Source organism: Melanostigma gelatinosum (genome assembly GCF_949748355.1).
Source record: "Melanostigma gelatinosum genome assembly, chromosome: 7".
Classification (NCBI taxonomy): Eukaryota; Metazoa; Chordata; class Actinopteri; order Perciformes; family Zoarcidae; genus Melanostigma; species Melanostigma gelatinosum.
The window spans coordinates 21,667,408-21,679,809 of record NC_136640.1 but is presented as its reverse complement, the minus strand read 5'-3'; the positions used below and the strand labels follow the sequence as shown (position 1 = coordinate 21,679,809).

General features: G+C 44.5%; 1 protein-coding gene across 1 annotated transcript in view; it reads right to left on the bottom strand.

Moving 5' to 3' along the window:
• LOC306779965 (calcium-binding protein 8-like) overlaps positions 1-11,456 on the bottom strand; it is a gene marked incomplete at both ends in the record, with an annotated part of 62,293 nt that extends 50,837 nt beyond the window's left edge. The window contains one exon of the mRNA XM_079272100.1: positions 11,254-11,456. Within this exon, the coding sequence (XP_079128226.1) occupies positions 11,254-11,456 (203 nt within the window). The remainder of the gene's footprint in view (positions 1-11,253) is intronic.
• Positions 11,457-12,402: the final 946 nt, after the last annotated feature.

Sequence of the window (12,402 nt, the reverse complement as noted above, 5' to 3'; positions counted from 1 at the left end):
ATAATTGACAGTGCAGTTGTGTTGTGTTGTGTGGGAATGAATTTTTTTGGGAGACCAGGCTGACATAAAAATGTGAACTCATAATCAGCAACAGGGAGCTGGTTTATCCATTTGTGATATTGCTGGAGCAACATCCAAGGGGGGACAGCATGAACGAGATCCGTAAATGAGGCAGAACTCATTCGCTAAATGGAAAGTCACACAGTGAGGGGGACTTTTATAACTCGGGGCGAATGTGTGTGTGCGCACAAATGTGTGTACTGTATGTGTGAATGTGACGGAGGCAATTAATTATTCAATAAATGGAAACCCAAGGGCATGGGGGGGGAAATAAGAGCACATAGAGCAGAGAGATTCGGGCGACTGCTTCCTTCTCTCATTGGATTTGGTCTCGAGCACTTTGAGGAGATGCTTCTGAGACAGAACGAGGGGTTCAACAACGAACCGCGACATTACGCCAACAGAGCCGTGCAGAACACTGAACTGCTCCTGAAGCTTCTCAGTGCGTTGGTCTCTCAACATCGGATTTCTGCAGTGAAGTCAGCCTCACAACCACAGGAGCTCTGATGACACAAACATCTGAAAGTGAAACACACTCTTTCATGAAACTATAGAGGACAAGTTCTTTGGCATTTCAGCAGCATCCGCAGCAGCAAACTGAAGTTTAGTAGTGTTGCTGACCAAATTACCAAATAGTGCTCTCTTGAGGCGAGTGAGTCTAATTCTTCAACTGCTAATGTTGCTGGTTTCCTCCTACCCATCTTTTTTTAAAACAATTACATATACACACCACACATTTGCCAGGAGAATCATCGCTGAACTACGGATACTGTTCTGTAATAAGGCTTACTCAAAGTAAAGGGTTTATAAGTTGTAACCTATGTTTTATTAAAGTTATTGATGCTTGATCAGTAAAAGGCCATTTCTGAGTTGGCTCATAACAAATGCAAACACATCAAGGCCTTTAAAATAGGACAGTTCAGCCACTTGCACATTTGTTACAAAGAATGTAATCCAGTATCTGTGGCAGGTTGACAATGAAGTGACTGGATGTGCTACCTGTCTGTCTACTGCATGCACACTCTCTACCGTGCACTCATTACGAGTCACCCAAGCTGCTAGTGGTTTCGGAGGCAGGCCTGGAGGGATGGGCTCAGTGTTGCAATTTATAATTGTGTGACTTTTGGAGCTAGTGGGGCTCACATACACCATCACAAGTGGACGTGGTCGCCGTGTCGTCACCCATTACTTTGCGGTTTTGAATCCTCAACTTTGGCATTTTTGGACGTCGCCATCTTGGTTCTAGGCGACCAGTGAGCGGAAGAGTCAATCACAAAGTCGTCACACCTTAAAGCGTACTCTATAGTCTATGTTACTCTAAATGGGACCATACCTTACTAAATAGGGTTGTTTTCTCATGGGCTTCTAGACAATCAAAGTTATGTTTTGCAACCAGAGTCCCCGCCCCCTGATTGCAGAGAATGCAGGTTTAAGGCACTTCAGCATTGCCTTCACTTTTCAGAGCCGTTGAAAACACTGGGGTGGTTTCTTTCCCGTTGGATACTTTCAAAATCGAGTTTATTCTTGCTGTTTTTTCCCAATGTTGCCGTCCCAAGTTTTAGTCTTCTCTTATAAACATGAGTAAGTCATTATTAATAACCCATCGGGACATATTAAAGAATAACACAAAAAGTCAGAGCAAGTAATGCTGGAGGAAACACACCAGCAAAGATAACTTCTTAAACAGGACTGTCATATCAGAGTTCAACAAATCACATTAAAGAAAACTGTTCACTGTGGTTCATCTGAGCCAACCAGAAGCAAAGGGAATCTCAACTCATTTTGTTTTTCTCGGCTGTGAAAGAAACTAATGTTGGCCTGTTCTGTTCAACAATTGATCAAATACATCTCTAATTTTTGTTTTTGAGTCCATCAGCTCCTTTTTAGCGCTGTATCCAGCACCTATAAATGCTCATGTTTCACTTTTTGGAGCAGCCAGCCATCAGTTTGCTCACGAATTGAAAACTGGGCCGTGCATCCTTCTTGTTTGTCAGTTTAATAAGCATGCATATCGAGACGTCTGCAACGGCGCCTTAAGCTTTCTTTCACAACAGACTTTCCTCGCACGTATTCTAAGGATTTCTCATTTCCCCAATTCATCAATTATTCAGTCATGTCTCAGTTGTCATTATGAATATTACAATCATCCCTCTTGTCTGTTCTTTCTATATTATCGTTTCCAGACAACCCATAAGCTGTCAGCTGTTTGACGCAGGTGCACGCCATCATTGCTTTTACATTTCCGCCGCGGCCAACATGAGGAAATATTGATCGGAGCGATTTGCCATCCAAGGGACAGAATTGACATACATTTCATTGCAGTACAGTCTTCAGGAGCGGACTTTGAATTCAGTGTTGGAGAACTCGAGCGTGGAGAGGAAAGACCTCAGGGGGCTAAATGAGAGGCAGTCATGTCATGCAGCTCAAACCTTTGCCCTTCGGTTCAACAATGGCAAAAGTCAGCTGTGTGTTTGGTGCGCTTTGTTCATCGAGCATGGAGGGCAACTGCGGCCTCCATTGTGAGTTCTCTCACATTTCTGACCATTTGGCCTGTGCATTCTTAAGTAATCTGCTTATCCACCTAAAAGCCTGCACTAACCAGCGCCGAGCAGAGGACGGACATGCCTTTCTGCAACAAGGACCGGAAAAATGTTCAATGACGCAGACTTGGGTCAGAGATGTACCGTCGGAAAGTGCAAAAGTATTTTCAGTACTTTTAGTAATACGTGAAACACTTAACTGAATGAATCATTTGAGTAGATGAGAAAACAATCCCAACACCAGGTCTATTTAGTAACGGTTCTGTTGTAAATTAACCTTGTGGTGACATCATTTCATCATCTGACGTTACGGTCAAGAATGAACCATACATAAAGTTATTTGTTGTCATGTTGTTTGCTGCTGCAGCTTCCTCCACCGCCCCAACCTCCACCTCATGTTGCATTTGTGGCTTTAAAAAGGGCAAATGTGCCGTTTTTCAACCTTATTTCTACCTCTCCGAGTTAGGGATATAGTGTCAAAAACACCTGCAGTTGTTGCAGATGTTTTCTGTGACAGTGATGTAGCTGGATACAAGGAAGAACTACAGGCTGCTATTGCAGCTTGGATTTCTCTGGGTATAGCCAGGTGCGAGTGTGCTCTCGATGTTGCCCAAAAACAAAGCTCTCCTTGCTTGCATTGCAAACTGAGGAAATGGCATCCCAAAATATGAGCGCAGATGATTTTATGGACAAGGATGCAGCAAGGAGGAAAGCGGGGACCCTCCTCAACCTGAGCTGCAGAGGGCAAACACTGACTGGTGGTGCCTTTGCTCAAGTTGCCCTCTGATGCCAAAGGAAACAATCCTTCTGCTGCGATTAATGTCAGCGTGGGCAGTTCTAGTTGGATGCCGACGCCAATTAACCTCCAGAGAGCCTGTGTGTGTGTGTGTGTGTGTGTGTGTGTGTGTGTGTGTGTGTGTGTGTGTGTGTGTGTGTGTGTGTGTGTGTGTGTGTGTGTGTGTGGGTGTTGAAAGTGCATGAAAGGTTTACTCCTCACTTGGACAGAAGTGTTCTGAAAACCCTCGTCAGTATCCTGAAGATAAACTGGTAAATACAACCAAGACCAACAGGGCAGATGACCATTGAGTGTGCTTTTATCACCTAATGTCATTGTGCGCTACTTTGCTCACAATAACATTGTAAGACTTGTCTTGGTTCACAATAGTTCAAACTACGGAGCCTCTGAACTCACGGGCAATGCATCCTGGTACATGTAGGCACTGCTGGCACAGCTCCGCGAGCAGGAGAACTCCACTTCTTCGGTCAATATAGCATGGATTGTGGAATTTATTGCTTCAAATGGACTACATTTACCATCAGAACTGATGACATCCACATGAAAAAAGATGGTAAATGTTTCCCTTAACTGTGATTTAATGTTCATGTACGTTTATTTCGGGGGATTAGCTCTCCGAGAGGACTCTTTAAGAACCTTCTCTGCATTTTCTTCTGAGTCGATGCTGCAGAAACACCACGTGAATCACTTGTCACAACACCAATTCCATGTATTGACATATTAGCTCTCAAATTGCGATTGCACCACGCAGTTGGAAACCGGACATCACTGGAAAACAAACAGTGACACTTGATTGTATTGATCAAGGCTTCAGGTTCATCATAGAGCAAACACATCAATTAGGAAGCAACCACCAGACTCAATCGAGACCACATCTATTTGTTTCCTCATCAAATTGCTATTCCCCGCACACTGCGATACGTCAGTTCAACAGAGAGAGTCGAGGACTGTGACTGTGGGGTTTAATAGTCAGATTGACTGGCTGATAAAAATGAGCCACAGTAATGACTTGGAGATAAAATCACTATTTAGTACCTCCATACTTTACTGTGCAAGAAGCAGTTATTTGATTGTGCAATTAGTTATTTATTCTGTCGATAATAAACTGCTCAGTTGCCTAGAACTCTAACTGAGGTCTTTAGAGTGCTCGTTTTGTCCGACCAAAAGTCAAAGACCCAATTTACAATGAAACCAAACCAAGTAGCCAGTCTCCACATCCGGGAGCCCATTCGCTCATCAATTCATCAACGAGTTGTTTCAGTTGTACTCCTCCTTAAATGGACTGTAAAGAAGTGATTGGTGAGAAAATGTAATAAATACAGTTTGAAGGAGATGTTTACACAGCAGTATGAAGAAGAACATTAGAGAGGGAACTATGACCTGTTCAACCTCTTAACACGAGCTCTAAGCAGCTTATAATAAAGAATTAAAACTAATATATAGGTCCGGATATCGGTATATACACACACACACAAGTCCAACTCACCACACATGGTTATTGATGGCTGCTCTAACTGTGGTTAGACCTGGAGCAGTTAACCACCTCAAGCTCTGCTCCACATTTACACCGAAACATGTTGATGATGATAATCACCCCGTCACACCAGTCTATTCATTTCTTAGAGTTACTAGAAGAGACGGTTACGTTTGACTGCTTAAGCAAACAGTTGATTGTAGACTTTGAAATCTTACAATTTTCCAGCATTTTCCTCCACAAAACTACATTCAACAAGTTCCACCTGAGCAAACGTAACGGGTGCGTTAAGGATCGACAGGTCAAAGAATACCTGAGGAAAAGGTTCTGAAATAAAAATAATAAAACGACAGCAAACTTCACCTGAACAGTTTTTGCTCGTATAGAGATGTTCATCTGAAGAAATGATACATAGATAAAAGTCAACATATCTGGCTCCGATTAAAAATAAAACACACCAAATATCAGTCCTACTGTCAATAACCCGCTAACAACAGAACATCCACTGTTGCTGTTAAAGATAATCATGTTACAGTTTTGAACGGACAAATAGTTTTTAAATATGTACATATCTGTCACGGTCAATATAAATCCCACATGTTGTATTCACAGTATATCATTTTACATGCACAAAGTACAGACAATCATACAGTCTATGTATATCTATTCAGTTACGTCATATATATATATATATATATATATATATATATATATATATATATATATATATATATATATATATATATATATATATATATACACACACACGCACCAATCTTTTCCTCTACCCGTGTACATAACAGTCCCGTCTTTTCTTTACCCTCATTAGTCGTCCTTGTCTCGAGATGTTATTTCTATTGCTGTGCAACTACATTGAGAAAGACGGAGTCCGATTTCTTATATGTGCATAGTCGTCCAATAAATGTGATTCTGATTTTCAAGGTCTCAAGAGTGTCCATTCAAAAAATGGTACATTTAATAAAAACAGTTGAGAGCATATATAATCTTGCTTTCTTTTTAATCTGTGTTTCCAGTCACCTGCAATAAAACCATTGGAAGGCAGCCGGTCGGTAGAATAAACTATTACTGCATCATTATAGTCCTTTCAAGTCTTTCCAGGGCTGTTAAGGCTGGGTCGCAGCGGAACTGAACCCAATTACAGCAGACACATAAATAAAAACCATCTCCATTAAAGTTGCATGCATGCCTTTAAAGGGAGAGCACTGCTTTGTACGGTCATCACCATATTACTGCTGAACACCTTAAATATGCTAGTCCGAGGTTAGCTCCTCTCCTCGCTATTTGTTTTACTGGCTTCATGGTTCACGGCTTGTTACCAGACTCAATGCTGTCTGTTCTCTTAGTGCCAGTCATTCAAAACAAAGCTGGTAAAGTATGTAGCCTAGAGAATTACAGGCCCATTGCTTTGGCCAGCGTCCTGTCAAAAGTCCTGGAAAGAATTCTGCTGTACAGAACACATGACTTTATCACTTCCACAGAACCAGTTCGGCTTCAAAGCCAAACTGGTTCTGACTTGTGTATATATACACACCTTAAAGGAAATTGTAAACAAATACAGAGGTCAAAACTCATCACTTCTTATGTGTTTTATTGATGCCTCCAAAGCTTTTGATCGTGTTAATCATAGTAAGTTATTTTTTAAACTGAGCCAAAGAGGTGTCCCCACATACATAGTGAGAATTCTGGCTTACTGGTATGCGCACCAGAGTATGAGAGTAAAATGGGGTAAAAGTTTGTCAGCCCCATTTGGGGTTAGCAATGGTGTCAGACAAGTTCTGTTTAATCTGTATATTGATGATCTGTCCAAGCAACTGAAAGCCTGTAATACTGGTGCATGATTGGAAATACTCTGGTTAATCACATCATGTATGCAGATGATCTGGTGATCTTTAGTCCTTCTAGCGCTGGTCTTCAGCAGCTCCTCACTATATGTACTGTGTACGGTGTGGACATGACATCAAATACAGCGCCAGTAAGAGTGCTATCCTGATCTGTAGAACTAAAGAGGACAAATGTCTAAACTTCCCTGACTTCAAATTGTCTGACAATAATCTTGGTGTCTGTAGTGAAGTAAAATATCTTGGTCATTTTTTAACAGAACACATGTCTGATGATAACGACGTTTCCAGGCAATGTGGTATGATGTATGCACAAGCAAACAGTCTCACGCAAGTTTGGTCTGTGTACAGATGGAGTGAAGATGTCTCTGTTCAGAGCATATTGTACTCTACACTGCACACTTGTGGTCAAACTACAAAAAAGAGTGTACAGAGACTTCAAGTAGCGTACAATGACGCCATGAGAATACTTTTAAAGAGACCGAGATGGAGTAGTGCCAGTGAAATGTTTGTGGCTGCACGAGTCAACACTTTCCAAACAGTTTTAAGAAATCTCATGTACAAATTCATCTGTAGACTGAATGACTCTGTAAATGAGATCATACTTGTTTTAACCAACATAAGGTTTAGCACCACACGCTACCAGTCCAGCTGTGGCGACATTGGTACAGCTGTCTCTTTGTAAGGCATTGCTAGGCCGATGTACTTTTATTGTTTGTGTCTGTCTTTTTATGTATTTGTCTCTATGGACCCCGAGTCTGAAATAAAGTATCTATCTATCTATCTATCTATCTATCTATCTATCTATCTATCCAGGGGCGGACTGGCCATCGGGGATACCGGGGGAATCCCCGGTAGGCCGACGGGGTCAACAGTACTGCATCAACAGTATAAACTGACATTATACTACTCCTTGCGATCCGAGGACGCCATAGCACGGCTGGACACTACGGTGCTTTTAAAAACCTTTCTCCATAACCGCGGTCTGCGCCGTGCGCTCGTGCAGGGCGACGGTCGGGGCGGGGCCGCGGAGGTGCGAATGGCCGCTGTAGACCGGCGAAATACAGGGGCGGCTCGACTGTCACGGCGTCCATGAATCGAGAAGGACTTCTTACTGGAACTGAAACGATGTACTGGGATTAAATTCTTTGTCAACAAAGAATTTGGTAAGTGACAAACTGCGTTTGTTTTTTTACATCTGCAGTAACGTTTTTATGAATAATATTTGATGGCTCGTGCTCTTGTGTGGTGGAATGCGTGGATCCGCTGCAGGTCTGCTGGATTGATGTGCTTTGTTGTCATATGAATATATGTGACTGGTTCTTATGACTTTGTGGCTGTCATTGTGTTAATTACGTTGATTTGACTATGCAAGTTACAAAGCGAGCTCAAACGTCTGGCACGACAGTGGGATAGGCTGAAGGCATCAGTATTTGAGGAGTACACAACCAAGACAACAGAAGCCGGGCTGGAGGATGCTGAAGATGAGGCTGAAGATGAGGCAGAGATGGTTTACAAAAAGTGCTCATCTTGCAAGGACTGTCCAATCTGTTGCTACCGAGTTCTGAAGCAGTACAACCTCCTGACAGATGCATACCACATCATAGGCCTTGCATACAGGTTCCTGATGACCCTCTCTGTCACACAGGTAGCATGCGAGCGAAGCTTTTCGACGCTGAAATATATCAAAAACAGGCTCAGGAGCTCGCTCTCTCAACAGCACCTGGAGGCTTTTATGTTGATGGCTACTCAGACAGATGTTTTGCAGATGCTGGACAGTGAGAAAATCATAGACGGTGTTGCAGAAAAGAGTGAGCTGCTGCAAAAACCGTGCATTGAGTGGGCAGCGCGCCGTGTATTGAGTGGGCCGGTCTGACAGTAACTCCCGGGCCACTTTTTCCCCCCAGTCCGCCCCTGTATCTATCTATCTATCTATCTATCATCTCAAGGATAAGACAAAGATGACACGACTAATCAAAACACCTCGACGTCGGAGGAAGAAGGCGGTAAGCCGCGATTACGCTATTTGCCATTAAAGTGCCACACGGCCTCAAAGAGCTGGCGGGGAGGCCGGATGAACTCATTTCTCTTTGTGTCTAGCAGCGAGACGTCGCAGATTAGTGTCATACAACATGGAAGTGTGGTTAAAAGGCAGCTTTGGTATTTTTCTACTTATTATTTTCCCATGTTTCTGTGCCGAAATGATTGTAAAAATGTACAACTATTTCTGGAATTGGTCCAGTGTTGCTTCAGGGCTGCAGCGTAATACTTTGAATTTGGCACCGTCAATTTACATCCACTAATAGTGCTGGTTTTTGGCGCCGACCGGCTCCGATTGTTATCATAAGCGTCCGACAGCACAAGAGTCTCGCTGAAGGAGAAGTCTCGTTCGGAAACGAGATGACGTGTTGCCGGAAGACAGCAGCAGAAACGTGGACGGGCCGGGCAGAGTTTGTTATGTTGGGGTACAGATAGCGTAGCTCAGTGTTGTCTAAAAGATTGTCAATGTCACGGCTGAATATTTAGACGATTTCTACAATGTGGACGAGGTCTTTGAATTCGATGGCGGCCCCGTATTTACTTGAGCCAGGGAATACGGATGAAGAGCTCCAACGATGACGAGAGAAAAGGAGGGGCAACCGGCAGAGAAGGCTGAACCAGCACAGAGGAAGAATCCTGTGATCTTTCATTTCTGTCCTCAAAGTACTTTTAGGGGCATAAACGTAACCAATCGCTTCAAAACATTAACCACATGGCAATGAGCCACACGTTTGTGCGAGTGTGATACGAGGGCGATATGAAACGCATTGATGACACTTTTCTCGGTTCAGAAACGTTGATATTCAACGTATCCGGTGGTTTGTCCTTTTGAATAGAGCAGTAATTACATGATTTCGTCCAACTAGACACTGTGTAGCCTGACAGTTAAAACAGACTACTTGTACACATTGATCGTCTTTGTATCGATACTTTTTAGAAACAGAATTGCACATCATCAGTGCTGCGAGTGTCGAAACTCCCTCTCTCTCTATATAAAATGCCTGATCAGTCCACGACCACACCACCCATTCTGAGTCTTGGCTATTGAAGAGTGCACAACCTGATGAAAAAGAGCACAGCTTGAGTCAAAGGCCGCTGCATGACAAAGAAGCCAGATGGCAATTTCTCACAACAGACCAACAGCACAACAGCCAGTAAGCAACAGGGCCGACACTGAGGAGGACACAAGCTGAACGCTGTGTACCCACAGCAAACTCTCCGGCCACAACATCAACATTGTGAAGAGGACCATGGCACTGGGGTCTTTCAAGTGCATGTTGAGAAAAGACACCAGGCCTGGTTTAAATACACCAAGTTATCCGCAGGTTGTAATTCCCCTTTGAAGGTACGCTGACGAATTAGCATTCCTTGCTAACCTGATGCACCAGATGGTCCGTCACACAGAACCCTCTTAGAAGTTGCATTGGAAATGGTTGTACATGGCAGGTGATGGGGTGAACCATGTGTCAATCAAAGTCTTGCAGAAGCCAATCAGGGGAAGAGTGAAAACATATTTTCCTTCAAGAAGAGCAATCAGTGTCATTCTTTGCCCTTTTTTTCCCCAAATTAAGAAAATACTCCAGTTGTGATATTACCGATTCTCCCGCCATCTCACGATATCGTGACAAAGCGCTGCACTAGAAAACCAAAAGAAACTGAGCTTTGCTTCAGGGGTAAAACCACACTGAATCACAGGACACCTTTTGCTAATTCCTGCGGTGACATCACAGATTGGTGGTGTGGCCATATTTGCAGAATAAGTGAAAAAGTTTCCACCCAAAGAGAGAAATGCAGCAGCAAATTCCCATAGTGGTTTTCCCATCACTGCGAGAGAACAAAACAACTGGTCTTAAAAACACAGCCACGTTCTGTAGAATCCTCGAACTTGAGCTCAAGTCAGAATTGAGGTATTCTGCTCACACTCTGACGTTTCCCTTGTTGTGAGGCAGCTTGGTGCCGGCTGATGACTCCGTCCACCTGCATGAGTCTGTGTAAACACAGTGAGCCTTTAATAATGCTGAACGCTGCTGCAGCAAACACACAAAAAGAGATGCCGAATACCATCAAGGTAAAAACAACAAAGCAGATGGATTAATTACCACGCGACCATATCTGTTCCTATGTGCTGCGTACAATGAAGCCAAGTTATGAAATGAAACAAATGCGCCCCAAAATCTGTCCCTGCAATGTTAATAAAAAGGTGAGAAACATCAGTATGGATCATTAAGACATGCCTGAACCTTCCGTGAGATCAATCTATGGTCTAATTACTTCCCAGTGCTGTGAACTGTGCAGCAGAGGCACACAGGGTGCTTGAAAGCACAGCCAAGTGAGTGCAATGGCATTTCACCAACCCATCGTCACACGCGCTCCAAAACTGAGGAAAAAAAGAGCCGGGGGCGTCCCACAGAAGTGCCACCTCTCTGCACACATCACCAGCTGCCGCAACAGACTCTTTCTCTCCTTCCCAATGCTCATTCTTACCCACAGTGGTGGCTGTACGCAGCAGGATCCTGCAGCACAAAAGGATACCTCGCCGGACTCTCCATCACCTCCGCCGTCCCGTCCCTCAGGTACGGGTTGCCCGGCAAATCTCCGTTTACCTCCGAGTGCGTCCCCGGCGACGATGGTGGCACGCCCGTGGGATCCACTGCCCGAGGATCGGGCTCTGTGACCTCCTCCTCCATCAGACTCTCAGACGCAGCAGTGCCTCCGGCAGCAGTAGGCTGTCTGTCCACAAACCACTGAGCCCGGCTGCCTCCACAGTTTGGGCTTGTCCCAGAGCAGCGGCATCGGTTCCCAGAAAACCCGTTGTTAATATTGGAGCACCGAGAGCAGCAGGTACAACAGCTCCTCTCATGCTCCACTCCTTGCCTCCTCACTCACTTGCTCCCTCCCTCTCTCTCTCTCTCTCTCCCTTTGCTCTCTCACTCACTCTCCAGTGCAATCATTTCTCCACATGGGGAGACAGAGTGGAGGGCTCATTAGCGAGTGCCAATGACAGACTCAGCCGCGCTTGCAAAACACACAGAGAGGCTGGAGATAGCTACAGGCAGAGACTCTGAGACAGACCGAGAGAGAGAGACAGACAGAGAGAGTGTAGACAGACAGACTAAGGAATGACACAATAGAGAGAAAAGACGGGGAGAAAGTAGGAAGACAAGAATGACAGATAAAAGGGGAAAAGAAACAGGAAAGGCTGCTGGTGACGCAGCCTTCACATCCCAGAGGATTACGCGCGCAGTGCGCTCCTCAGGTCAACACTGGGAGACTGTGACGGCACACAGACAAGCGACACGTCTTCGGAACAGCGCGCCAGTGCGCAACAGCATGCGCCACCGTGCGGTGCAAGCGTTGCGCAACGAGAGGACGAGGATTGGGATGGTTGTGGTGGGGCGTCCACAAGTGAGAGCTCGACTGAAGGCCTTCCCGGCTCCAACACGCGCGCGCGCGCACACACACACACACAAACAAGCTTCCTGAGTTGCTCGTCATCAGTGTGACATGCAACAGCTAACAGGCGTTTTCTAAATAAAAGTCGTTCTGCTCCGATCTCGTGTTATGAGTGAGTGCTTTTAGTTTGAAGGTAAATAGACAAGCTTATATTTGTCTCTGCAAACAGCACGTCGCGTG